This window comes from Loxodonta africana, chromosome 13 (genome assembly GCF_030014295.1).
Source record: "Loxodonta africana isolate mLoxAfr1 chromosome 13, mLoxAfr1.hap2, whole genome shotgun sequence".
NCBI lineage: Eukaryota > Metazoa > Chordata > Mammalia > Proboscidea > Elephantidae > Loxodonta > Loxodonta africana.
In genome coordinates this window covers 33279046-33304336 of record NC_087354.1, presented here as the reverse complement: position 1 = coordinate 33304336, position 25291 = coordinate 33279046, and the positions used below count along the sequence as shown (strand labels likewise).

The 25291-nt window shown below is 36.7% G+C and overlaps 1 protein-coding gene across 4 annotated transcripts in view; it reads right to left on the bottom strand.

The window, feature by feature from the left end:
- Nucleotides 1–25291, bottom strand: part of ADAMTSL3 (ADAMTS like 3) — a 416580-nt gene that overhangs the window by 278680 nt on the left and 112609 nt on the right. For all 4 annotated transcript variants that reach the window (XM_064267196.1, XM_010593790.3, XM_064267194.1 and 1 more), the window contains exon 4: nucleotides 19799–19926. In XM_064267196.1, coding sequence (XP_064123266.1) covers nucleotides 19799–19926 — 128 coding nt within the window. The remainder of the gene's footprint in view (nucleotides 1–19798; nucleotides 19927–25291) is intronic.

Sequence of the window (25291 nt, the reverse complement as noted above, 5' to 3'; positions counted from 1 at the left end):
GGCACCAGAAGAAAACAAATAATAAAAATTAGAGCTGAACTAAATGAATTAGAGAACAGAAAAACAATTGAAAGAATTAACAAAGCCAAAAGCTGGTTCTTGAAAAAATTAACAAAATTGATAAACCATTGGCTAGACTGACTAAAGAAATACAGGAAAGGAAACAAATAACCCGAATAAGAAATGAGAAGGACCACATCACAACAGAACCAAATGAAATTAAAAGAATCATTTCAGATTATTATGAAAAATTGTACTCTAACAAATTTGAAAACCTAGAAGAAATGGATGAATTCCTGGAAAAACACTACCTACCTAAACTAACACATTCAGAAGTAGAACAACTAAATAGACCCATAACAAAAAAAGAGATTGAAACGGTAATCAAAAAACTCCCAACAAAAAAAAGCCCTGGCCCGGACGGCTTCACTGCAGAGTTCTACCAAACTTTCAGAGAAGAGTTAACACCACTACTACTAAAGGTATTCCAAAGCATAGAAAATGACGGAATACTACCCAACTCATTCTATGAAGCCACCATCTCCCTGATACCAAAACCAGGTAAAGACATTACAAAAAAAGAAAATTATAGACCTATATCCCTCATGAACATTGATGCAAAAATCCTCAACAAAATTCTAGCCAATAGAATCCAACAACACATCAAAAAAATAATTCACCCTGATCAAGTGGGATTTATACCAGGTATGCAAGGCTGGTTTAATATCAGAAAAACCATTAATGTAATCCATCACATAAATAAAACAAAAGACATAAACCACATGATCTTATCAATTGATGCAGAAAAGGCATTTGACAAAGTCCAACACCCATTCATGATAAAAACTCTTACCAAAATAGGAATTGAAGGTAAATTCCTCAACATAATAAAGGGCATCTATGCAAAGCCAACAGCCAATATCACTCTAAATGGAGAGAACCTGAAAGCATTTCCCTTGAGAACGGGAACCAGACAAGGATGCCCTTTATCACCGCTCTTGTTCAACATCGTGCTAGAAGTCCTAGCCAGGGCAATTAGGCTAGACAAAGAAATAAAAGGTATCCGGATTGGCAAGGAAGAAGTAAAGTTATCACTATTTGCAGATGACATGATTATATACACAGAAAACCCTAAGGAATCCTCCAGAAAACTACTGAAACTAATAGAAGAGTTTGGCAGAGTCTCAGGTTATAAAATAAACATACAAAAATCACTTGGATTCCTCTACATCAACAAAAAGAACACCGAAGAGGAAATAACCAAATCAATACCATTCACAGTAGCCACCAAGAAGATAAGATACTTAGGAATAAATCTTACCAAGGATGTAAAAGACCTATACAAAGAAAACTACAAAGCTCTACTACAAGAAATTCAAAAGGACATACTTAAGTGGAAAAACATACCCTGCTCATGGATAGGAAGACTTAACATAGTAAAAATGTCTATTCTACCAAAAGCCATCTATACATTTAACGCACTTCCGATGCAAATTCCAATGTCATATTTCAAGGGGATAGAGAAACAAATCACCAATTTCATATGGAAGGGAAAGAAGCCCCGGATAAGCAAAGCACTACTGAAAAAGAAGAAGAAAGTGGGAGGCCTCACCTTACCTGACTTCAGAACCTACTATACAGCCACAGTAGTCAAAACAGCCTGGTATTGGTACAACAACAGACACATAGACCAATGGAACAGAATTGAGGACCCAGACATAGATCCATTCACGTATGAGCAGCTGATATTTGACAAAGGACCAGTGTCAATTAACTGGGGAAAAGATAGTCTTTTTAACAAATGGTGCTGGCATAACTGGATATCCATTTACAAAAAAATGAAACAGGACCCATACCTCACACCATGCACAAAAACTAACTCCAAGTGGATCAAAGACCTAAACATAAAGACTAAAACGATAAAGATCATGGAAGAAAAAATTGGGACAACCCTAGGAGCCCTAATACAAGGTATAAACAGAATACAAAACATTACCAAAAATGATGAAGAGAAACCAGATAACTGGCAGCTCCTAAAAATCAAACACCTATGCTCATCTAAAGACTTCTCCAAAAGAGTAAAAAGACCACCTACAGACTGGGAAAGAATTTTCAGCTATGACATCTCCGACCAGCGCCTGATCTCTAAAATCTACATGATTCTGTCAAAACTCAACCACAAAAAACAAACAACCCAATCAAGAAGTGGGCAAAGGATATGAACACACATTTCACTAAAGAAGATATTCAGGCAGCCAACAGATACATGAGAAAATGCTCTCGATCATTAGCCATTAGAGAAATGCAAATTAAAACTACGATGAGATTCCATCTCACACCAGCAAGGCTGGCATTAATCCAAAAAACACAAAATAATAAATGTTGGAGAGGCTGTGGAGAGATTGGAACTCTCATACACTGCTGGTGGGAATGTAAAATGGTACAACCACTTTGGAAATCCATCTGGCGTTATCTTAAACGGTTAGAAATAGAACTACCATACAACCCAGAAATCCCACTCCTAGGAATATACCCTAGAGATACAAGAGCCTTCATACAAACAGATATATGCACACCCATGTTTATTGCAGCTCTGTTTACAATAGCAAAAAGTTGGAAGCAACCAAGGTGTCCATCTACAGATGAATGGGTAAATAAATTGTGGTATATTCACACAATGGAATACTACGCATCGATAAAGAACAGTGACGAATCTCTGAAACATTTCATAACATGGAGGAACCTGGAAGGCATTATGCTGAGCGAAATTAGTCAGAGGCAAAAGGACAAATATTGTATAAGACCACTATTATAAGATCGTGAGAAATAGTAAACCTGAGAAGAACACATACTTTTGTGGTTACGAGGGTGGGAGAGGGTTTTTTATTGACTAATCAGTAGATAAGAACTGCTTTAGGTGAAGGGAAAGACAACACTCAATACATGGAAGGTCAGCTCAATTGGACTGGACCAAAAGCAAAGAAGTTTCCGGGATAAAATGAATGCTTCAAAGGTCAGCGGAGCAAGCGCGGGGGTCTGGGGAACATGGTTTGCGGGGACTTCTAAGTCAATTGGCAAAATAATTCTATTATGAAATCATTCTGCATCCCACTTTGAAATGTGGCGTCTGGGGTCTTAAATGCTAACAAGCGGCCATCTAAGATGCAGCAATTGGTCTCAACCCACCTGGAGCAAAGGAAAAGGAAGAACACCAAGGCCACACGACAACTAAGAGCCCAAGAGACAGAAAGGGCCACATGAACCAGAGACCTACATCATTCTGAGACCAGAAGAACTAGTTGGTGCCCGGCCACAATCGATGACTGCCCTGACAGGGAGCACAGCAGAGGACCCCTGAGGGAGCAGGAGATCAGTGGGATACAGACCCCAAATTCTCAGAAAAAGACCAAACTTAATGGTCTGACTGAGACTGGAGGAATCCCGGCGGCCATGCTCCCCAGACCTTCAGTTGACACAGGACAGGAACCATCCCCGAAGACAACTCATCAGAAATGAAAGGGACTGGTTAGTGGGTGGGAGAGAGACGCTGATGAAGAGTGAGCTAATGATATCAGGTGGACACTCGAGATTGTGTTGGCAACTCTTGTCTGGAGGGGGGATGCGAGGATAGAGAGAGAGGGAAGCCGGCAAAATTGTCAAGAAAGGAGAGACTGAAAGGGCTGACTCAAGAGGGGGAAAGCAAGTGGGAGTAGGGAGTGAGATGTATGTAAACTTATATGTGACAGACTGATTGGATTTGTAAACATTCACTTGAAGCTTAATAAAAGTTATTAAAAAAAAAAAAAAACGTATAGAGAATAATACAAACTCATGTACCCACCAGGAAGCTTTACCATTTCTTACAAGTGTTCTTTGGACCTGTTTTTAAGAAACGTATCATTACAACTATAATCGAAGCCCTCTGCCAAACCTTCTCAATCCTCTTCCCTTCTTTCCCTCCCAGAGGTAACTAAGTAAATGGTGTCACATTGTACATAACCTTCCACAGCTTGATGTTTTGGCTAAAACTTATATGTGCTTTTGTGTACATAACCTTCTATGGTTGGATTTTTATTTTTTAGTTTCAACATGATGTTTTGGGAAATATCCATATTGATAGATATAATTTTAATTCCTTCATTTTAACAGCTCTATGGTATTCCTATTTATAAATATACTAAAATTTATTTACCAGTTCTTTTTAAATTTTTATGGAACAACTTTCCTAAGTGTAGATGAAGATTTAGGCTGCTTCCAAATTTTAAACTGTATCAACAGTTCCTCAACAAGAAAACTTATACTATCTCCTTAAGAACATTTGCACACGTTTCTCTGGGATATATACCTGAGTGGGATTGCTCTGTGCTACGATGCTTACATTTTCATTATTGCTACTAGATATTGATAAATTACTCTCTAAACTGAAATTCCAATTTTCATCCCCATCAGTAGTGTACGGAGGTTCTTGTTTCTCCACAGCCTGGTCAACATTTGGTACTTTACAACTTTAATGTTTTCCCAATCTAAAGAATATTAAAAAATCTCATTTTGTACTCTTTCACATTGTCTTGTTTGCTAGTGAGGTTAATATGCAGGTTCTCCTTCTGTGAAGACCCTGTTCATATCCTTTGCCCATTTTCCACTACACTGTTTTTTGTTTTATTGATATGTAGGAGTTATTTAAATATTTCAGATACTAACCTTTATTGGTTATATTCATTGTCATGGCTCTCTCCCACTCTTTGGCTTGTCTCTTCTTTTTTTCTATAGTATATTTTTTATGACATAGAAGTGTATGTTTGTTTGCTTAGTGTTCCTGAATTTGTCATATTTCCTTTGTAATTTGTGCTCTTTGTGTCTTAGTTAAGGAATATTTCACTGCCCAGAGGTCAGCGGTCCTCCTATATTTTATTCTAAATGTTTTTGAGCTTTGTTTTCCATAAGTACATTTTAATCCACCTGGAATTTATTCTTTATATGATTTGATGCCAGTTTTTCCTTTGAATATCAGTGATTATAGTCAAGCCCCATGTATTCAATATCCATCCCTTCTCCACTGAGTTACAATGCCACCTTCAATACCCATCAAACTGCTAACAATGCATGTTCGATTTCTGGACTCTCTATTTTGCTACGTTGATTGATTTGTGTCCACATCACTATTACAATTAGAAAAAAAAACCAAAAAACTAGCATCTCTTTGAGCAAGTTCCCAATGCTGTCCGTCAAAATTATTTTAATTATCTTTGCATTTTCATATGATTCTTAGAATTAGAATTATGGTTAAGATTAGTATAAGAGAAAATTGACATTTTTATGATGGTGAGCCTTCTTATTTATGAATATATTATATCTCTCCATTATATAGGCATACTTTAAAATCTTAAAGGTCTCGTACATCTTTTATAAATTTATTACCAGGTACTTATTTTTTGCTGATAGTATAAATTGTATCTTTTTAAAATATGTCTTCGTAATTAATTGTTGCTACTGTGTAAGAATGCAGGGTTTTTTTGTGTGTGTGTGTGTGCACTGATCTTGCTCCTAGTAATTTTAATGAACTATTTTTTTTATTTTAATTAGTCCTGCCGTTTTATCTGTAGATACTCTTCAATTTTCTATCTAGAAAATTATGTAGTCTCTGAATAATGACAATTTTGTGTCTTCCTTTCTAACCTCTATAATTTGTATTTCTTTTTCTTGCCTTATTGCATGAGTTAGTACCTCAAGTACAATTCTGAATATAAGCAATGACAGCAGATAGTCTAATACCTAACACTAAAGACAATGCTACAACATTTTACTATAAATGATGATATCTACTGTAGGTTAAGGGAATATACCTCTATTCCTAGTTTGCTAAGATTTTTCTTTTCAATCATGAATAAATGTTAAATTATGCTATTCATGCATCAATTTAGATAATTCTGTGATTTTTCTCCTTTAAATAATCAATACTGTGCCTGCTGGTGCTTACTCGTAGCAAATATTTTCTTGTGTATTATATGCTTTAGTATTGGGAGTATAAGTAGGTTCTGTTGATAGGAATCCTGTGAAGGCTGCCTTAGTGGCCTTTCTCTCAAGATCTTTTACTACTGCCAGTAACCTGAAAGGTATTACAGGTCTCAACACCTCTTTTCATGTTAATTTCTCACCTTGAAGCTTCCACAATCATGTGTGATATATATATTCGACTGCCTCTGACTCAGTATATGCAACACATTACATACCAGAAAGATGTTTACTCATGTTTGATTGACTATGCAAAGGCATTTTACTATGTATCCATAACACATTATGGATAACATTGCAAAGGATGGGAGTTCCACAACACTGAATTGTGTTCATGAGGAACCTGTACATAGACCAAGGGGCAGCCATTCAAACAGAACAAAGGGATACTGAGTGGCTTAAAATCAGGAAAGGTGTGCATAAGGGTTGTATCCTTTCACCATACTTATTCAGTCTGCATGCTGAGCAAATAATCCGAGAAGCTAGACTATATGAAGGAGAATGCAGCATCAGGACTGGTGGAAGATTAACAACCTATGATATGCAGGTGACACAACTTTGCTTGCTGAAAGTGAAGAGGATTTGAAGCACTTACTGATGAAGATCAAAGACTACAGTCTTCAGTATGGATTACACCTCAACATAAAGAAAACAAAAATCCTCACACCTGAACCACTAAGCAACACGATATCAAACAGAGAAAAGATTGAAGTTGTCAAGGATTTCATTTTAGTCGGATTCACAATCAACACCCATGGAAGCAACAGTCAAGAAATCAAACAACATATTGCATTAGGCAAATCCCCTGCAAAAGACCTCTTTAAAGTGTTAGAAAGCTAAGATGGAACTTTGCAGACTAAGGTGCATATGACCCAAGTCGTAGTATTTCTGATAGCCTCGTATGCATGTGAAAGCTGGGTGATGAATAAGGAAGACCAAAGAAGAATTGATGCCTCTGAATTATGGTGTTGAATATTGAATATACCATGGACTTCCAGAAGAAGGAACAAACCTGTCTTGGAAGAAATACAGCCAGAGTGCTCCTTAGAAGTGAGGATGGCAAGACTTTGTCTTACGTACTTTGGACATATTATCGGGAGACACCAGTCCCTGGAGAAGGACATCATGCTTGGTAAAGCAGAGGGTCAGTGAAAGAGAGGAAGACCCTCAACAAGATGGATTGAAACAGTGGCTACAACGATGGGCTCAAGCATAGCAATGATTGTCTGAGAATGGCACAGGACCAGGCAGTGTTTTGTTCTGTTGTACAAAGGGTTGCTATGACTCAGAACTGACTCAATGGCACCTAACAGCAACAACAACAACAAACATACACACATACACACACATATATATATTTTTTTAAATATCTTGGTCTAAACTATGAATGGAAAAAAAAATTTTTTTTCCACTTTATAGCAATGGACATGTTCTCCCGAAAGTTTGATGTACAGATATGTTGACACATATGCTGTATTTTCATTTATATATATATTTACACACACACAAACACATACATATTCTTTATCCAGTCTCCCCCAGTGGTGGTAACATCTACCAAACTATAGTACAATATCACAACCAGGATATCGACATTAATACAGTAAAAATACAGAACATTTCTATGGACACAAGGATTCCTCACGTTACCCTTTAATAGTTATATACCTTTGCTTTCCATCCCCACCTCCCTTTTAACCTCTGGCAACCACTGGTCTCTTTTCCACGTCTGTATTTTTTGTAATTTCAAAAATGTTATATAAGTGGAATCATGTATGTAACCTTCCGTTTTCTGGGCGAGATTGGGAGAATTGGTGTTAATTCTTCTCCAAAACTTTAGTAGAATTCTTCAGTGGAACCATCTGAGCCTGGAGAATTTTTTTCCTTTGGGGGGGGGGTTAAATTACTAATTCAAGTTCCTTAATAGCTATAGGTCTATTTAAATGATTTATTTTACACTGGGTGAGTTGTGGTAGTTTGCATTTTTCGAGGAATTGTACCATTTTGTCTACGTTGCCATATTTATGTGTGTAGAGTTGTTTGTTTCATTCCCTTAGGATTCTTTTGATGTCTTCACGGTCAGTAGTCATATCCCGTTTCATTCTTATATTAGTAATTTGTGTCTTCTCTGTTTTTTCCTTTGTCAGTCTTGCTAGAAGTTTATCGGTTTTATTGATCTTTTCACAGGAAAACTCTGTTTCATTGATTTTCTCCACTGTTTCCCTGTTCTTTTATTTTACTGGTTTTTATGGGCTCTTACCTTTATTATTTCCCTCCTTCTGCTCACTTTGGGTTTATTTTGCTCTTCTTTTTCTAGGTTCTTGAGATAGGGTCTTAGATTATTGATTTTAGACTTTTCCTCTTTTCTAAGTATTTAGTGCTATGGATTTTCCTCTTGGCACTGCGTTAGCTGTGCCTCACAAATCTTTATATGTTGTGTTTTCATTTTAATTTGATTCAATATTTGTTTTGTTTTACTTTCCCTTGAAACTTTCTATGTGAGCCATAGATTATTAGAAGTATGTTTGTTAGTTTCCAAGTGTTTGGAGATTTTCTTGTTATATTTTTGTTACTGATTTCATTGTAGTCAGAAGCCATGTTCTGTATGATTTCAATTCTTCCAAATTTGTTGAGGTTTGTCTCATGGCCCGAGATGTGGTCTATCTTGGTATATGTCTGTGGGAACTTTAAAAGAGTATGTTTTCTGCTATTGTTGGGTAGAGTGTTCTATACATGTCAATTACATGGTGGTGTTGAGTTCTTCTATATTCTAGCTGATTTTCTGTTTTGTTTTCTATCAACTGTTGAGAGAGGGGTATTGAAGTTTCCAACTAGATTTGCTATGAGTTTGTCTACTTCTTTCAGTTCTATCAGCTTTTCTTTCATCTATGTTGCAGCTGTTACTGGGTACAAATGCATTTAGGGCTGCTATATATTCTTGGTGGACTCGCCCTTTTATTACTGTGTAATGTGTATCTCTGCCTCTGGTCATTTTTTGTGCCCGGAAGTCTATTTTATCTGACATTAATAGAGCCACTTCTGCTTTGTTTTGCTTAGTGCTTTCATTATATATCAATTTCCATCCTTTTATTTTCAGAAAATCCCATCCCCAACCTCAGGGAAGACACAGAATCAGTTATGCACTCACTGATGTAGCCTTCAGTTTCCTCTTTGTTTTTTAGCCCTGTGCCTTTTCTTTTCTTTCCCTTTTTTTCTTTTTTGTAGCATTAGCTTCACTTTTAAAAGAACATATTTCCTGTTTTACCTGGCATATCTAGGTGTTTTATAGTGAAAAATTTTCAAACCATCTAGCACATTTTATCTGTGTGTGTATATATATAAAATCATAATATAGTAATACAATTATTATATCATAATATAATAAACATTATGATGATGACAGTTAGTATTTATTGGGAGGTTACTATGTGCAGGAACTGTCATAGCTGTAAACGAATTAAGTTCCAAACCAACCTCATAAGATACAGTTAATATACTTATTCTGCATATGAAGAAACTGACACATGAAGATGCTACGTAATTTACATAAAGTCACACTGTCTGATTTGATCACAGGCAGTGTGACTCCAGGTGCTCAGTACCAGTAATTTACACTGCTTCAGAATAAACTAACTCAATATTGCCAGAACTGAAATTCCATTATAGAATTGTGGGACAAAGAACTTGCTTTGGCCCTTTGACTCTAGTTTCTGAAAATAAACCAAGAAATCAACATGACTTTGTCTTCCAAAATAGTCAGGTAAATAGGGGCTACAAAGCTCCCCCACCTAGTGAACTAACCTCAGGAAGAGAGGGGCCATGTTACAGTCACACACATTCACTGATTGGATCCATCATAACTACTCATGAAGGCCCAAGTCATGCATATTCATTGAGGTCACAATGACTAGGGGACCCAGGGCCTTCGACCACTCTCTTTGGGGGCTTCCAGGATTGGTGAGAACATCCACACACGGGAGAGGGTGTAGCATATCCCAGAAGACAATGGAAACCTTATGCCGGAAACTCTCCCGGATCTTGCCTGATGCATCTCTTTGCTTGTCTCTTTTCTGGTTCTAATAAATGGATGACTGTAAGTATATGTAACAGTTTCCATGCATCTTGTGGGCTGTTATAGATAATGAACCCACAAGGGCAATGAGCCAACAGAGGCTGGCAGTACCGAGCTGACTTGTGTTTACCCAGCTCTGAGTGGCTGGGTGATAAGGGAAAGGCTGCATGGGCTGTTAATGAAGAAGGACAGAGTCCTCCTAGCCTGTGACCTAGTCCCAGGAGACTAGAAAGAGAGGAAGCCCAGCTGGTCTGAAGTGCAGGGAGCTGTGCAGACTCCTGAACCTATGGCTGCTCCCCAATGACCTGGTCTCAGATGGCCAGAGATATTTTGACCCAGATTAGGATAGCTGGGGGTGAGGTATGACCTAACTCTGGGTGGTTAGGGACAGAGAGAGGAATTGACAAGGAAGTGGCTGGCCAAGAGGAGTGGAAATGTGGGAAGGTGTGGCCTGGATCCACTTCCAGCTAGGGATTGGATTCATGCTGATCCTCACTACACAGTTAGTGATAAAGGAGGAGTTTGTCCACTTTGCCCCTTTATTAATACAGTTGGTGGCCTTGCAGCCCTCACAAGAATTCTTAGATTAATCTTAGAATGCTTTCCTCCAACCCTTGTACTGAAATCATTGTCAAGTCCTCTTAATTCTTCCACCCTAATTCCTTTTAGATTAGTTCTTTCCTCTTTATTTTTACTGCCGCTACTCTTTTTTTTTTTTACTCTAATACAGATTCTTTTATCTCAAGTCTAAATTACCACAGTAATTTGAATGCAATTCTCCTTATACCCTGCCTGAACACCCTTTAAACCATCACCAAACCATTACCAAAATATTCAAGAAGCACCGTTTCAACAAGCCATTGTCCAACTTCAGAATCAACAGTGGATCACCTTGCTTAAAACAATTCTAATGATTTAAAAATATATATTAACCTAAATATCAGGCTATGTTAGTTCAAGCCATATGTGTAGATATTCAGATCTAGTCACAACTCGTGATAAGCTGATGCATTCCAGTTTAGGCGACCCATTCTAAGAATAATAACCGACAAATACCTAGAAACAATTCCAGATAAAGAGGGCAGACTGAACACAGGTAGAAATGTTTGCATATTTCCCAAATAAGTTAAAGATTTTTTAAGTTACATATCCATAAGGACAGACAGAATAGTAGAGGAGACTGCAGAAGTAAAATTTTGGAAACTGAGGAACAAATGGACAAGGAAAAGGAAAATCTCAGGACTTCATAAACCAAAGAAAGATAAATCCTAATAGTGGGAGATTCTAGAAGCAACTCAATTTGCACTGCGGAATCCATAAAGGCTCTGAAATTGGCACAGCAGATACTTCTGAAAGTGGGCTAAAACTGGGGCTAAAAACAGCAGAACCAGTTGAAGTAGTTAGTTTCCTAGCTCCCCATCCCACGCTGGCAAAGATTGTGTGCTATTATCTAGACAGGGTATCACAGCAAATCTTCGGACTGAGAGATAACTGGGTGCGATTAAGGGCAAGAGTACTATACTGAAACAGGGATTAAATTAAAAAATAATAATAATATTTAATGCCAAGGCTCTAGATTTCTGTCCCTACTCAGCTTCTAGAATATTGGAATCAGATGATACTTCTCTGAGAAATCAGAGCAGTCCAAGATAAAACACCTAAAGACATCATCAGGCAATAAGATGCGATAGCTACATCTCTCAACAATTAAGCTCACAGTCCCAAAGCCCACTCACAGCCTCAAAATTTTCAATATTTTTTTTGGACTCCTTTCCTTAAATATGAACACATAAACAAGGATCACCAGAAATCTGAGAAAAGACCCTAACATTAAATATTTTTGTTGTTGTTAGCTGCCATAAAGTCAGCCCTGGCTCATGGCTGTGCCATGTACAATCCTGCCCCATTCCTGTGATCAGTTGTGGATGGCACCATTGTGATCCACAGGGTTTTCACTGGCTGATTTTCAGAAGTAGATTGCCAGGCCTTCTTTCCTAGTCTGTCTTAGTCTGGAAGCTCCACTGAAACCTGTTCAGCATCGTAGTAACACACAAGCCTCCACGAGCAGACAGGTGGTGGCTGTACGTGAGGTGCACTGGTTGGGAATCAAACCCAGGTCTCCTGCATGGAAAGCAAGAATTCTACCACTGAATCACCAATGTTTCAGCATTAAATATAGTGACAAACAAACAAACAAAATCAAACAGAAAAGGCAATTTGGGAGAAACTGAGACTATGCAAGGAGAAGAAAACTTCTTTTTAAAATTTTTTTTATTAATATCCTTGGAGATAAAAGAGAAAATACTGTACCTAGGAATCAAGGACAAAATGCTATATATTTTTAATTCAAAGAAGAGAAAATATCTCAGAAAAAAAAATCAAAGCAAGAGAGAGAAAATAGTAAGAAAATTAGATAATAAGTTTAAGGAAATCTCCCACAAAGTAGGGAAAATAGGCAAAGAGAGGAAAAGAAATATTCCATAGACCCACACTATAGTCAAGCAGGCTCTTTTTATGGACCCTGGGATTCATTAATGTATTTATTCATTTATTTAAGTAATAAAAATGACTAAATTTTCTCTATATCTTAAGAATAATGTTGGTCATGGGACAAAGAGCTTAAAGACTCCATCTACGCCACCTAAAATCCTGCCCTAATTGTTGAAATAGAAAAATAAAACAGCATAGTAAAATAAGCACTCTGATAAAGGTATTCACAAGACCCTATGGAAGCACAGAAGAGTTGCCCCTCATCTAGTGAAGGGTGGGAATTGCCAAGGAATGTTTGAAGGAAGACATGGGAGCTCAAAGGAGTTTTGACGATCAAAGGAGGTTGATGATGTCAACCAGATAAAAGAGAAACAGATGCTTTAAGCAGAAAGAAGAGCATTTACAAAAGATAAAAGGTGACAGACAGCAAGCACGCACTTATTTACTCACCCAATAAGCATTCTTTGGATCCTAATCACGTGTTAGATACTATGTTAGACCCTGGTGTGATGAAGTCAATGTACCTATTTTGTCTCTTATTTTGCAAGTAACTTTAGTATATACACGGAAGCACAAAGGAGGAACATGAAAGTTAGGCCAAGGAGTCAAATTAGGCTCCCTAAGGGAGCCAAGATCTTGAGGAATAAGTAAGAATTATCCAGATATAACACTAAAAAAGGTGCAAAAATATATCAGGTAAGATGTGGATTTTAAGACAACAGACACACAAAAGGGGTAAGTTTCAAGTGAAGGAAAGAATGTAAGTAAACAAATAATGCCATAGAAGCATTTTAAACTGAAGTAGAAGTCAAGTCCATAGATCATTTTTAAAAATTCACATGGCAAGAAGCTTTAAAATCACTCCCAAATACACAGGAAAACAAAAAGGAGAATAAAGTGATTAGAGAGAACACGATAAATGTAGAAGACAGAAATACTTAGTGTTCATGAAGAAGAGGGCAGAATAAATGAACAAGAAGCAACAGTGAATGATATAATAGAAGAAAAATTTTCCTACAATAAAGAAGAACCTAAATTTATACAACAAAATTGGCCACCATGTGCCAGGAAAAAATAAGTATAAAGAGACTAATAGCTAGACAAAGCCTTGTGAAATTCTTGAACTTTCAGGAGAAACTGAAGAGTCCTACGGGAATCCGGGTACAACAAAGAGGTTGTCTACCAAAAAAAAAAAAAAAAAATCAACCTAGGCTGAGTAATCCAGAACTTTGCATACCAGGGTTTGTGGGAAAAATAACTCTTGAGTCTGGAGAGGGAAAGATTGGGTCTCAGAAATTTTAAACCCATATAAGCCATTCACTGTTTACGTGTAAAGGCAAAAGAAAAACATTTCCAGATATTTAAGAACTCATAAAGTATAAGACCCACACTTCTTTCCTGAAATTAAAAAAGGCTATAAAGTCTTGTTGCTTGAAGTGTGGCCCATGGACAAGCAGGAAATGGGATCATTTTCCTTTTACCTGACATCACTTGAGAAACTATTAGAAAGGAAGACACTTGGCCTCACTTCAGACCTACTGAATCAGATTCTATATTCTAACAAGATCCTTAGGTGATTCACGTAAACATTAAAATGCCAGAAGTAAAGCTCTAAAATAGATCCCTGCCAAAAAAGTGATGATTCAAAATGATGAACTAAACAGACTGGCACTGAGGATTGAAAATAATGTATGTACACACAATTAAATCTCAACAATGGTTTGAGATAAAATTATGAAAGAAAAGATATAAAGGAAAAAAATGACAATAAAATCCCATATTACAATAACAAAACCCAAGAAGAAGGAAGAAAAAAAGTATAAAATGTCCATCATGTAACACAGAGGGAAATAAAAACTATGTCACTATTGATGTTGATAGTTATAAAGGTAATTATTAAAACACAATTTCTAAATATTTTAAAATTAAGCATCAGTAAAATTAAAACAGCATATATGTATATTTTCCAAATTAACAGAGGTAAAATTTCAGAGAAAACTGCAGAGGCTACTTCCAAATAAAGGCAAAACTTTTTTTTTTTTTTTTTATGAAAACCAAAGAAAAGAAATCCACTAGCAACACAAAGGCAATATTCCTTCCCATGAACACTTCCAACTTCAGCTTCTTCCTATTTATAAAATAATATGACACAAGTTGCAGTAGATAATGGAGAGAAAGATAGACATATAGACATATATATAAACTTGAACGTGTGTCATACACACACACATATATACACATACAAAAACAAAGAAGAAAGGCCTGGGAATCTGCTTACAAAAATTAGCCAATGACAATCCTATGGATCACAACAGAATATTGTCTGATATAGTGCTAGAAGATGAGAATTCTAGGTTGGAAGGCACTCAAAATACACAGTGGTCACAACAATGGACTCAAGCCTACCAATAATAATACCAGGCAATGTTTTGTTCTGCTGTACATGCTGGCAAAGAATATTGAATATACTATGAATTGCAGGAAGAAAGAATAAATAAGTCTTGGAAGAAGTATAGCCAGAATGCTCCTTAGAAGCGAGGATGGTGAGACTCTGTCTAATGTACTTTGGACATGTTATCAAGAGGGGCCGGTTCCTGGAGGAGGTCATCATGACTGGTAAAGTAGAGGGTCATCGGAAAAGAGGAAGACCCTCAATGAGATGGACTGACACAGTGGGTGCAACAATGGGCTCAAACATAGCAATGATCGCGAGGATGGCGCAGGACTGGGCGGTGCTTCCCTCTCTTGTACACAGGGTTTCTATGAGTCAGAACCAACTTGATGGCACCAAACAACAACAACACATGGGGTCTCTATGAACGAGAGCAAACTTGTTGGCAACTAACAAGAACCATACATTAATACATCAAGTAGAAATTACAGATAATTTTGAGATTTAATTTGCTCTTCTTTTTCTAACCTCTTAAATGGAAGCTTAGACCAAATTTTAAACCAATTAATCTTGTTAATTATATACATTCAGGGCTATAAAGTTCCACAAAGATTAGAGCCTAAGAAACCCTATGGAGCATTTTCACTCTGAACGTGGTTTTGCTATGAGGCAGAATCGACTTGAGTCCACACAACAGCAACGAGGATGGATTTAGGTGCATCCCCCAAATTTTGATGTATTTTATTTTCATTATTCCTCTATCTCTAGTAATGTTCATTTCCTTAAATTCTATTTTGTCTTGATATTAGTACAGCTACACCAGTTTTCTTTTAAACAGTGCTCACAAAAAAAAAAAAAAAAATTTTTTTTTTCACGTTACAGCTTTTCTCTGTCTTTTAAGTCTTTTGATGTCCTTATATTTAAGGTTTGTCTCTAGTAAACAGCACACAGTTATTGTTTTGCAGTATGACAGTATTTTTCTTTTAATGGAATACTTAGTCCATTTTCATTTAATGTAAAAAACTGATATATTTTGGGTTCAACTTTACCTTTTTACCATTTGTTTTCTATTTGTCACATTTGCTGTATGTTTCTTTTCCTTTCTTTTCTTGACTTGTTTTGAATCAATCGAACATTTTAGCTTATTCTAGTCCCCCCATAATAGCTGGTTAGTTACCTATTATTTTATCATGCTTTTGATGGTTACAGTAAAAATTACAATGCGCATCCTTGACTTTGAAATGATGAACATAAATTAGTTGCTTTTATAATTTCCTTTAGAGCACTTTAACTGCATGTAACCCCTTTCAAAATTTCAATTGTTTTCCTTTTCTCTAACTTTATATATGTTTAAACCCACAAAACATTACTATTATTGTGTAAAACAGCTAATATTTCTATATTCATTTGCATTTACTGTTTTCCATTGCTTTTCATTCCTTCCTGCATGTTTCCTTTCCACATGGGGTGATTTTCTTTCTACCCGAAGAACTCCCTTTTGTACTTCTTTTAGCAAAAGTCAGATGGAAAAGAACTCTCTGCTTTTGTTTGTCTGAAAATACCTTTATTTCACCTTTATGTCTGAAGGGTATTTTTGCTGGATGAAGAATTCTAGTGTGGCAGTTACTTTCAGAATTGTAAACATTCATTTTATTATCTTCTAATGAGAATTCATAAACCAGCCTTATTTTTGCTCCTTTGAATGTAATATGTCTTCTTTCTCCAGATTCTTTTAAGATTTTACTATGATGTGTTTATGTGTATTTATTCTGCTGAGGGTTTACAGAGTCTCTTGAATTTGTGGTTTGATATATTTTATAGATTTTGGAAAATTCTTGGCTATTGTCTTTTCAAAAATCTCCCTATTCAGATATTGCTTCTACCCTGTTATTTCTCTTTTCCTGTTAAGACTCCAATTATACATATTTTAGACCTTTTCTCTATGTTCCATTTATGTCCTGTTCTGTTTTCTGTGTTTTTTCCCCTGCTGTGATTTAGCCTGGATGTTTTCTACAAACCTATTCCAATTTTCTAATCCTCTCTTCTGCTGTTTCTTATTGCTATTAAGCACATCTATTTAGTTCATAATTTTAGTTATCATTTTTGTTCTTAAAATTTCCATTTGATTCTACATTATAGATTCCAATTCTCTGGTGAATTCCTGCATTTTGTCATCTATTTTCTTAAATAGATGGCACAGCTTTCTCTGTTCTGTTGTTTTGCTTTATTTTTTAATGCACATGTCTGAGAACCCCAATACCTGTTTCTGTTGTCTGTTTTTTTCTCTTGATTCTGTCTCATGGTAAGACTGGTAATGTTTTCCTGGATCATGAGCATGGTTTATTAAAACACATAGAGGCTCTTGTTGATGTAATCTTCCTCCAGACTGTATATTTTTTAAGCTTCTTGGAGTCAGTTGGAGTAGCAAGAGATTTTGATAACCAAATTAGAGACTGAGCTGATTCAAGGAGGGATTTCAGTCTTAGTGATATCTGGTCTACTTAGGACTGGTTCTCCCTTCCTTTGGTGGTTGGTCCTTCAGGTATCTCACCTGATATCTCAGGTACCTACCAGGGATTTGAACTACAATTTTTTTCTGTCCTCAGCACCACAAGACTGCTAATAAAACTGTTTGTTTCCTTAGCCTGTTAGCATCTGCTTTCTGCTTGGCTTCTCTGCCACTTACTGTTTATGAATCACTGAATGCCATGACAAAAAAAATATGGTTCATACTGGGTCACAAGAAAGTGGCAGGGCTGAGATTGAAAGCCAGAAAAAATGCTTAAAGACTATGTTTTCCTTCTCAATATCTGGTTCCCAGCTGCCCATCATTGGACTGTTAATGTCTATAATAAAACTTTTATTGACCCAAAGAGAAGCTAGACAAATAACAGAAAAACAAGAGATTTCCGGAAAGCTAAATGAATTCAAGTCAAAAGTAGGTCTTTAAGATTATGTCATATTTTTTCTGCTAAAATGAAAATATTCAGATTGGGATTCTTTTTTGAAAAGTTTGTGATGACAGTTGGGTTTTGTATGTTTGTCTTTTTTTCTTTTTGTCCTTATCTGACCAGACTTAAAAAAAAAAAAAAAAATGACTACCTATATCAACTCCAAATATGCTTCTTGAAATTCTACTAGTGTTTAAAATTCAAAAGAGTGAGAATTACATTCTTGATCTTTGCCTATAATCTGCCTTCCTTTTCAACACGGGACCACTCTGCTTCCTCTCTTGTCTATTATTCTCCAAACATAAAAGCCTTTTCATTTCCAGATCCAGGGCCTTCACATTGCTGCTCCCACTATCTGAATGTTTTTGTCCCCAAAACCTCCCCTTCACATAACTGACCTTCTTTTGGCAGTCAGGTCTCAGCATAAACATACCCTTAGCACAGAGGGTTTCTCTGACCACCTTATGCATCATGTTCAAAAGCACACACATACTGAGATACATCACTTGGCAAAATTATATCCTAGATAGAGTCAAATTAATTTTAAAAACTCATCAAATAATAAATATATAAGAATTCTGGTTGTATGACAATAACATCAGGTTTCCGCATCATTCTTCCATCCAACATGACACATATAGAGTAACACAGCCTTTATTTCCTCAAGGTAAAAACATAGAGGAAGTGGATATACCACTTTGTTTTTGCAAGACTAATCCCTGGATTCAACTCTACCACTATTTACTTAGGGTTCAATGCTTGTGAGTCAGAAATTGCCCTGGGGCAACCACTTCCCATGCCTTTCTGGAGTGGACTAAGAGTCCCCCTTCTCAAAGGCCATACATACAATCTCTCATCTCTCCTGCACTATCTCAAGAAAACTGGAGGATATAGTTGGTCACTGTCTAATATATCATAAAGCAGTAACCTTAATGAAATCCAAACTTAAGCCAAAATATGTTTTCCCTGCATCTCTGCTCTACACTTTGAGGCTCTTCAGGAGAGTCAATTTATTCTTTCACTGAAAACATCCCAGCTCTGAAGATGGCTACCATGACACCCTGGGGTCTTCTTTATTCCAGGACCAGCACTTATAGTTCTGAAGCTCTGTCTTACTTGATGGCAGGAGCTTAAAGAGAGGTAAAACCCTAAATTGGTATGTATATAGCCTCATTAAGAATTACCTCAAATTGTCTCAAAAACAGTATGTGATGGCTTATCATAAACTTATGTTTTTTAATAAGCTGATCTTGCATTTTTACAAATGTTATTTAATATAAACATATCTAAGATGTGAAAACAGAACTTGCATTACCTCCTCAATCAATAGGTTTCTCAGAGTAAGTGAACAAGGAATGAATTAAAATCGCAACAACTTGGGGCAGAACCAGAAGACTTGACCTCTTACTCTGAGTCTCAAAAACTTTTGGCCAGTGACTTAACATGCCAGGACCTTCTTTCCCCAAAACCCAGTGTCTCGTGCCCCTGGCTCCTACGTTCTGGGTGCACATGTAGATGGAAAATGGCCACACCTATGAAAATGGCACTAAAAAAACCAAAAAAACCAAACCCAGTGCCGTCGAGTCGATTCCAACTCATAGTGACCCTATAGGACAGAGTAGAACTGCCCCATAGAGTTTCCAAGGAGTGCCTGGTGGATTTGAACTGCCAACTTCTTGGTTAGCAGCCATAGCACTTAACCACTATGCCACCAGGGTTCCCTAGCTCTATTTAAATATGGTAAAGAGGTTGACTGACATTTAGAAATAGCATATTTTACATCACAGTATCTTTCAAAGCCAAGCCAAGACATCTCCCCTTTCCACCCTCCAAAGGCACGGACACAGCCCACACAGAGGAGCTGGTAAAGCATGCACTGACCTCCCAGTCAAACATCTCCGCAGAGAATAGGATGCTCCTCCTCCACAGGTCCGGGAGCAGTCACTCCAGTCACCCCAAGCATCCCAGTTGCTATCTTTGTCTTCATCAGAACGTGTGTTTCTTGAGGTCTAGAATGTGAAAAATCACAACAATTGTAGACAAATGTCGAAGAAATATGCCAAAGCTTCCCTACTTTTTCCAGAGTCTTATTCTAAGCTGTTCAAGGAGACCAAAGGTGCCTTAAAAATTCTTTGTTTTGAAATGGCTGAATTAAATATATATGTGTGTGTATGTATATATACACCATATATATACACATACATGATCACTGTTTAATAAATCATATGTCATAGCAATGGGTACAGATATATCTACATCTGTTTATATATATGTCTATGAACAGAAAAAAAAAACCAAATGTATATTTATATAATACAGGCATGTACATGTTATATATAATTATATACATATAAAAAAAAAAAAAACAGTGCTGTCGAGTCGATTCCAACTCATAGCAACCCTGTAGGACAGAGTAGAACTGCCCCAAAGAGTTTCCAAGGAGTGCCTGGCGGACATATAAAATATAGGTAACTTATATATATATGACAGGTTTACACTGAAACTGGGGACACATGAGTACCTTTCTACCTTAAGAAGGGTTTGCTCAGGTGACTTCTAAGCTTGATTTTAAATCTGAAATTTTATCATTCCTAAATTTAGTTAAATAAATTGGCTAAATATCAAGAATATATTTTTCTTTATTACAATTTTTCTGTTTTACAACTTAAAAAGCAGGGTCCCAACTTGAGCCTAAGAACTGCTCACCAATGAAATGCTAACAGGTCTGCTGGTCACTCAGACAGGTGGGTGGCTCCCATTTAGCATGAGGATTTGAGGAAAGTCCTGACAGAGGCTCCATCCCAAGAAGATGAAGTCAGATGAACAAGCTTGGCCAAGTAATAAAGTTTTAAAGGTGCAAGAAAACAGGGAGAGGCCAATAATGAGTACGATTTGGGTTTAATTTGTCTCCTGGACTTGCTACTATTGACTTATGTCAGGATATTCTAGAAAAAAAAGAAGAGGAGGAGGTACAAGTTACCAGAGACAGACATAGATACAAATATAAATAAAATAATAAGGAATAGTAAGAAGTAACATCTATTAATTTTTTTTAACCGAGAATCCTAAAAGTAGATTTGAATAAATGGAAGAACATATCATAGTACTAAACAGGAAGATGCAAAACTGTAAAATGCTAATTCTCTCTAAGTTAATCTATAAATTTACAGCAACTCTAATCAAAATCCCAAAGAGATTTTTTTTTTTTGGAACCTAACGAAATTATTGTAAAGTTCATCGCTAGAGTAAGTACCTAGAGGAGCTGTGAAAAAAACTGTAAAAGAGGGGAAAGGGGGGCATGGCCTGAATTAAAAGAGTGTAGAATTGGCATAGGAATAAGAAGTCAGATATATTAAATTAAAAGAAAAAAGAAGAAGAATCCAGAAACAGACCCAAGTATAAGGACATAGTGTGGGACCACAAATCAATGTGACAAATGTTTTCTAAAAGATTATAGATAATTTCTTCACAAAATACAACAAAATAAATTCGAGATATATCATCAACTAATATTTAAAACACCAAAACCACAAAATACTAGAAAAATTATAGGTTAAGTCATGTGGATTTGGTACAGGAAAGATTACCCTATGCATTATCAACAAAGGTTACAGGCTACAATTAATTACGTTAAAATAAAAAACATACATAACATTTTCTATCTCCCCACCTATAGGTACAGATGTATCTATACCCATTGGCATCTAGTTGATTCCAATACAGGTATGTGAATATACACAAAAACGTAGCAGTAAAAGTACAAGCATGTGCACTGGAAGAAAACATACAAAAATGCCTCTGAGGCTGGAGGAGGGGGAACTAGGATTGAATGTTATTGGGGAAGAGACACAAAATGACATCAACTGAAGATTATATTTCCCTCTCTTAAAAAAAAAAGTCTGAAGCAAATATGACAAAGTGTTAAATTTGATAAAGACAGATGGTGCTGTAATGAATGTTAGTTTTTCTACTATCTGAACTTTCATGTTCTGCTAAACTTCTTTTTAAATGAGATTTTGGGGGTAAAAAGCAATCACCAGATACAATATAAGCCTATATCATTTGTAATATAGGTAAACGTATACAGGCATAGAGAAAGGAGTAGGCGGGAAATTATAACATTAGCAGACGTTACTTCTAAGTGACAGGGCTCTGGGTGGTCTTATTTTGTTTATCTGTATTTCTCAAACTTTTTAAATCAAACACACACATAGACACAATACTTTAATTTAAAACAAGCACCCACAAACAAACAAAAACCACACCCTGCTGGCATACGTATAGCAAAGTTCAAGTCAGAGCCGAATTTAAGAGCTAAGTTTTAAGATGGAGAACAGACGGCTTATGAAGGAAACCACGACATACCAATAAACTGCATTATGTGACTGAATTAGATACTGCACAGGTTTCCTTAAGCCTTTAGGCCAAGTTACCTCATCTAACTAGAAGGAAAAAAAAAAAATGAAATTAAGAAGGGATCTGTAAAGTACCTTCAAAAGTGAAATGAAGAAATAATGACTAGAAGCAAGAAGGGGGTTTTCCAACAATTTCCACTCAAGTCTCACTGGTCAGTGGGTTCCATGGCTTTTTGCCAAGCTACCTATTTATAGCCCAGTAAGTGGTCGTACTAGAGGTAATATTTTAGTACCAGTCAAGTGAAAGGAAAGGATAAATATCTGGCAACTGATCAAATCTGTCATTGGGAATAAGGGGTAATTAAACCCATACTATTTACTGTTCTAATTAGGCCACTGTTCAATTCAATTTTCTATACTAAACGTCATCAAACATAACTGTGTGCTGTCTATAACATAATATAAAGTTTTAATTCATAAAAAATACAATAAGCAGTTTAATACATTCATCTGGACCGTTAGGTTAAGTAACTCCAAATCATTTAGGTAAAGGTTTAAAATACACACAGCTGAAGTTGATTTTGCATTTTGTCACTTGATACACTGATAGGTTGAATGTGAAAAGTTGAAAAACATCATCGTATATATTGAAAAATGAAAGTTGAGAGGTCTTTGTGATATTGTTTTAATTTGTTTTTCTTCCCACTATCACATCTGTTCAGTTTATAGTTAGAGTCGGGTTTCTTTTCACAACTTCTCCAACTTTACTTACAAAAAATTTTTTTTTGAAAGAATCTTGATTCTAAAATAGGCATGTTACAAATGAAAGCATTTCGTTGTTTCTCTGATTGGATTGGTAAGAGCTTTTCCCTAAGAAAATAGACAGAAAATGGCATCTCAAGAGGGGTCCTCAAGTTTTTCTCCTCTCCTTGGCCATGAAGATGTTTGAATTTTGCCTTAGAAAACCCAATGCTGTTTCCTACCAGCTGGCCCTCCCACCCTTCTCATGAGTTCCTCCTTATTCAAACAGTGGCAGTAATGATCCAGATTTCTACCCAGTTCTCATCTCTTCTCTTCGATCCTAGCAAAACAATGATAAAACAACCCGTGTGGAGCAGAATGAAGGGGTGCCAGGGTCATATTTTAATATTTATCTTTGTGTATTTTTTCTTATAGTGAAACGGAACATGCTTCCCTGGAACTTGCATCCCACTAGGGCAATGAACGCTGAGTCTTGAGCTTCTTCCACAGAAGAACCCTTCTCAAGATTTCTCGAAGCATCAAAGTTCTGGTTAATGTCTGCCTGGTATCTTCAACTGTCCCAGCCCTTTTGTGAATATGTTCTCTCTCTGCACACACTTCAGTTTATACATTTTTATCTTAAAACATAGTGTCTAGAATACAACACTGTGTCTGCAAAGAACATAGATGGCACAACTGCCTCTGACTCAGGCTTCTTTTGATGAAACCTAAGTTTCCTCCCCCTACACATCTGTTAGTTTGTCCTACTGTGGGGGCTTGTGTGTTGCTGTGATGCTGGAAGCTATGCTGCTGCTCTTCAAATACCAGAAGGATCACCCATGTGGACAGGTTTCAGCTGAGCTTCCAGACTAAGACAGACTAGGAAGAAGGACCCAGTGGTCTACTTTTAAAAGAATTAGCCAGTGAAAACCTTATAAATAGCAGTGGAACACTGTCTGATATAGTGCCAGAAGACGAACCCCTCAGGCTGGAAGTCACTCAAAATACGACGGGGGAAGAGCTGCCTCCTCAAAGTAGAGTCGACCTTAATGACATGGATGGAGTCAAGCTTTCGGGCCTTCATTTTCTGATGTGCCACGACTCAAAGAGAAGCTGCAAACATCCATTAATAATCAGAACCTGGAATGTAACAAGTATGAATCTAGGAAAATTGGAAATCATCAAAAATGAAATGAAACACACAAAGATTGGTATCTTAGGCATTAGTGAGCTAAAATGGACTGGTATCTGTCATTCTGAATCAGACAATCATATGGTCTATTATGCTGGAAATGACAACTTGAAGAGGAATGGCATTGCATTCATCATCAAAAAGAATATTTCAAGATCTATCCTGCAGTACAATGCTGTCAGTGATAGGATTTTGTTACTGGGTTTTATAAGGAAGACCAGTTAATATGACTATTATTCAAATTTACACACCAACCACTAATGCCAAAGATGAAGAAATTAAGATTTTTACAGACTTCTGCAGTGTGAAATTGATTGAACATGCAATCAGGATGCACTGATAATTACTGGTGATTGGAACGTGAAAGGTGGAAACAAAGAAGGAGGATTGGTAGTTGGAAAATACGGCCTTGGTGATAGAAATGATGCCTGAGACCGCATGATAGAATTTTGCAAGACTAACAACTTCTTCATTGTAAATATCTTTTTTCACCAACATAAACGGCGACTACATGGACCTCGCCAGATGGAATACACAGGAATCAAATCGACTACATCTGTGGAAAGAGACAATGAAAACGCTCAATATCATCAGTCAGAACAAGGCCAGGGGCTGACTGCAGATCAGACCATCAGTTACTCAAATGCAAGTTCAAGTTGTAACTGAAGAAAATTAGAACAGGTCGACAAGAGACAAAGTACAACTTTGAGTATATCCCGCCAGAATTTAGAGACCATCTCAAGGATAGATTTGACGCGTTAAACACTAATGACTGAAGACCAGACGACTTGTGGAATGACATCAAGGATATCATACATGAAGAAAGCAAGAGGTCATTAAAAAGACAGGAAAGAAAGAAAAGACCTAAATGGATGTCAGAAGAGACTCTGAAACTTGCTCTTGAACAGAGTAGCTAAAGCAAAAGGAAGTAAAAGAGCTGAACAAAAGATTTCAAAGGGAAGCTCAAGAAGACAAAGTAATATTATGATGACATGTGCAAAGACTTGGAGATAGAAAAACAAAAGGGAAGAACACACTCAGAATTTCTCAAGCTGAAAGAACTGAAGAAAAAATATTTAAGCCTTG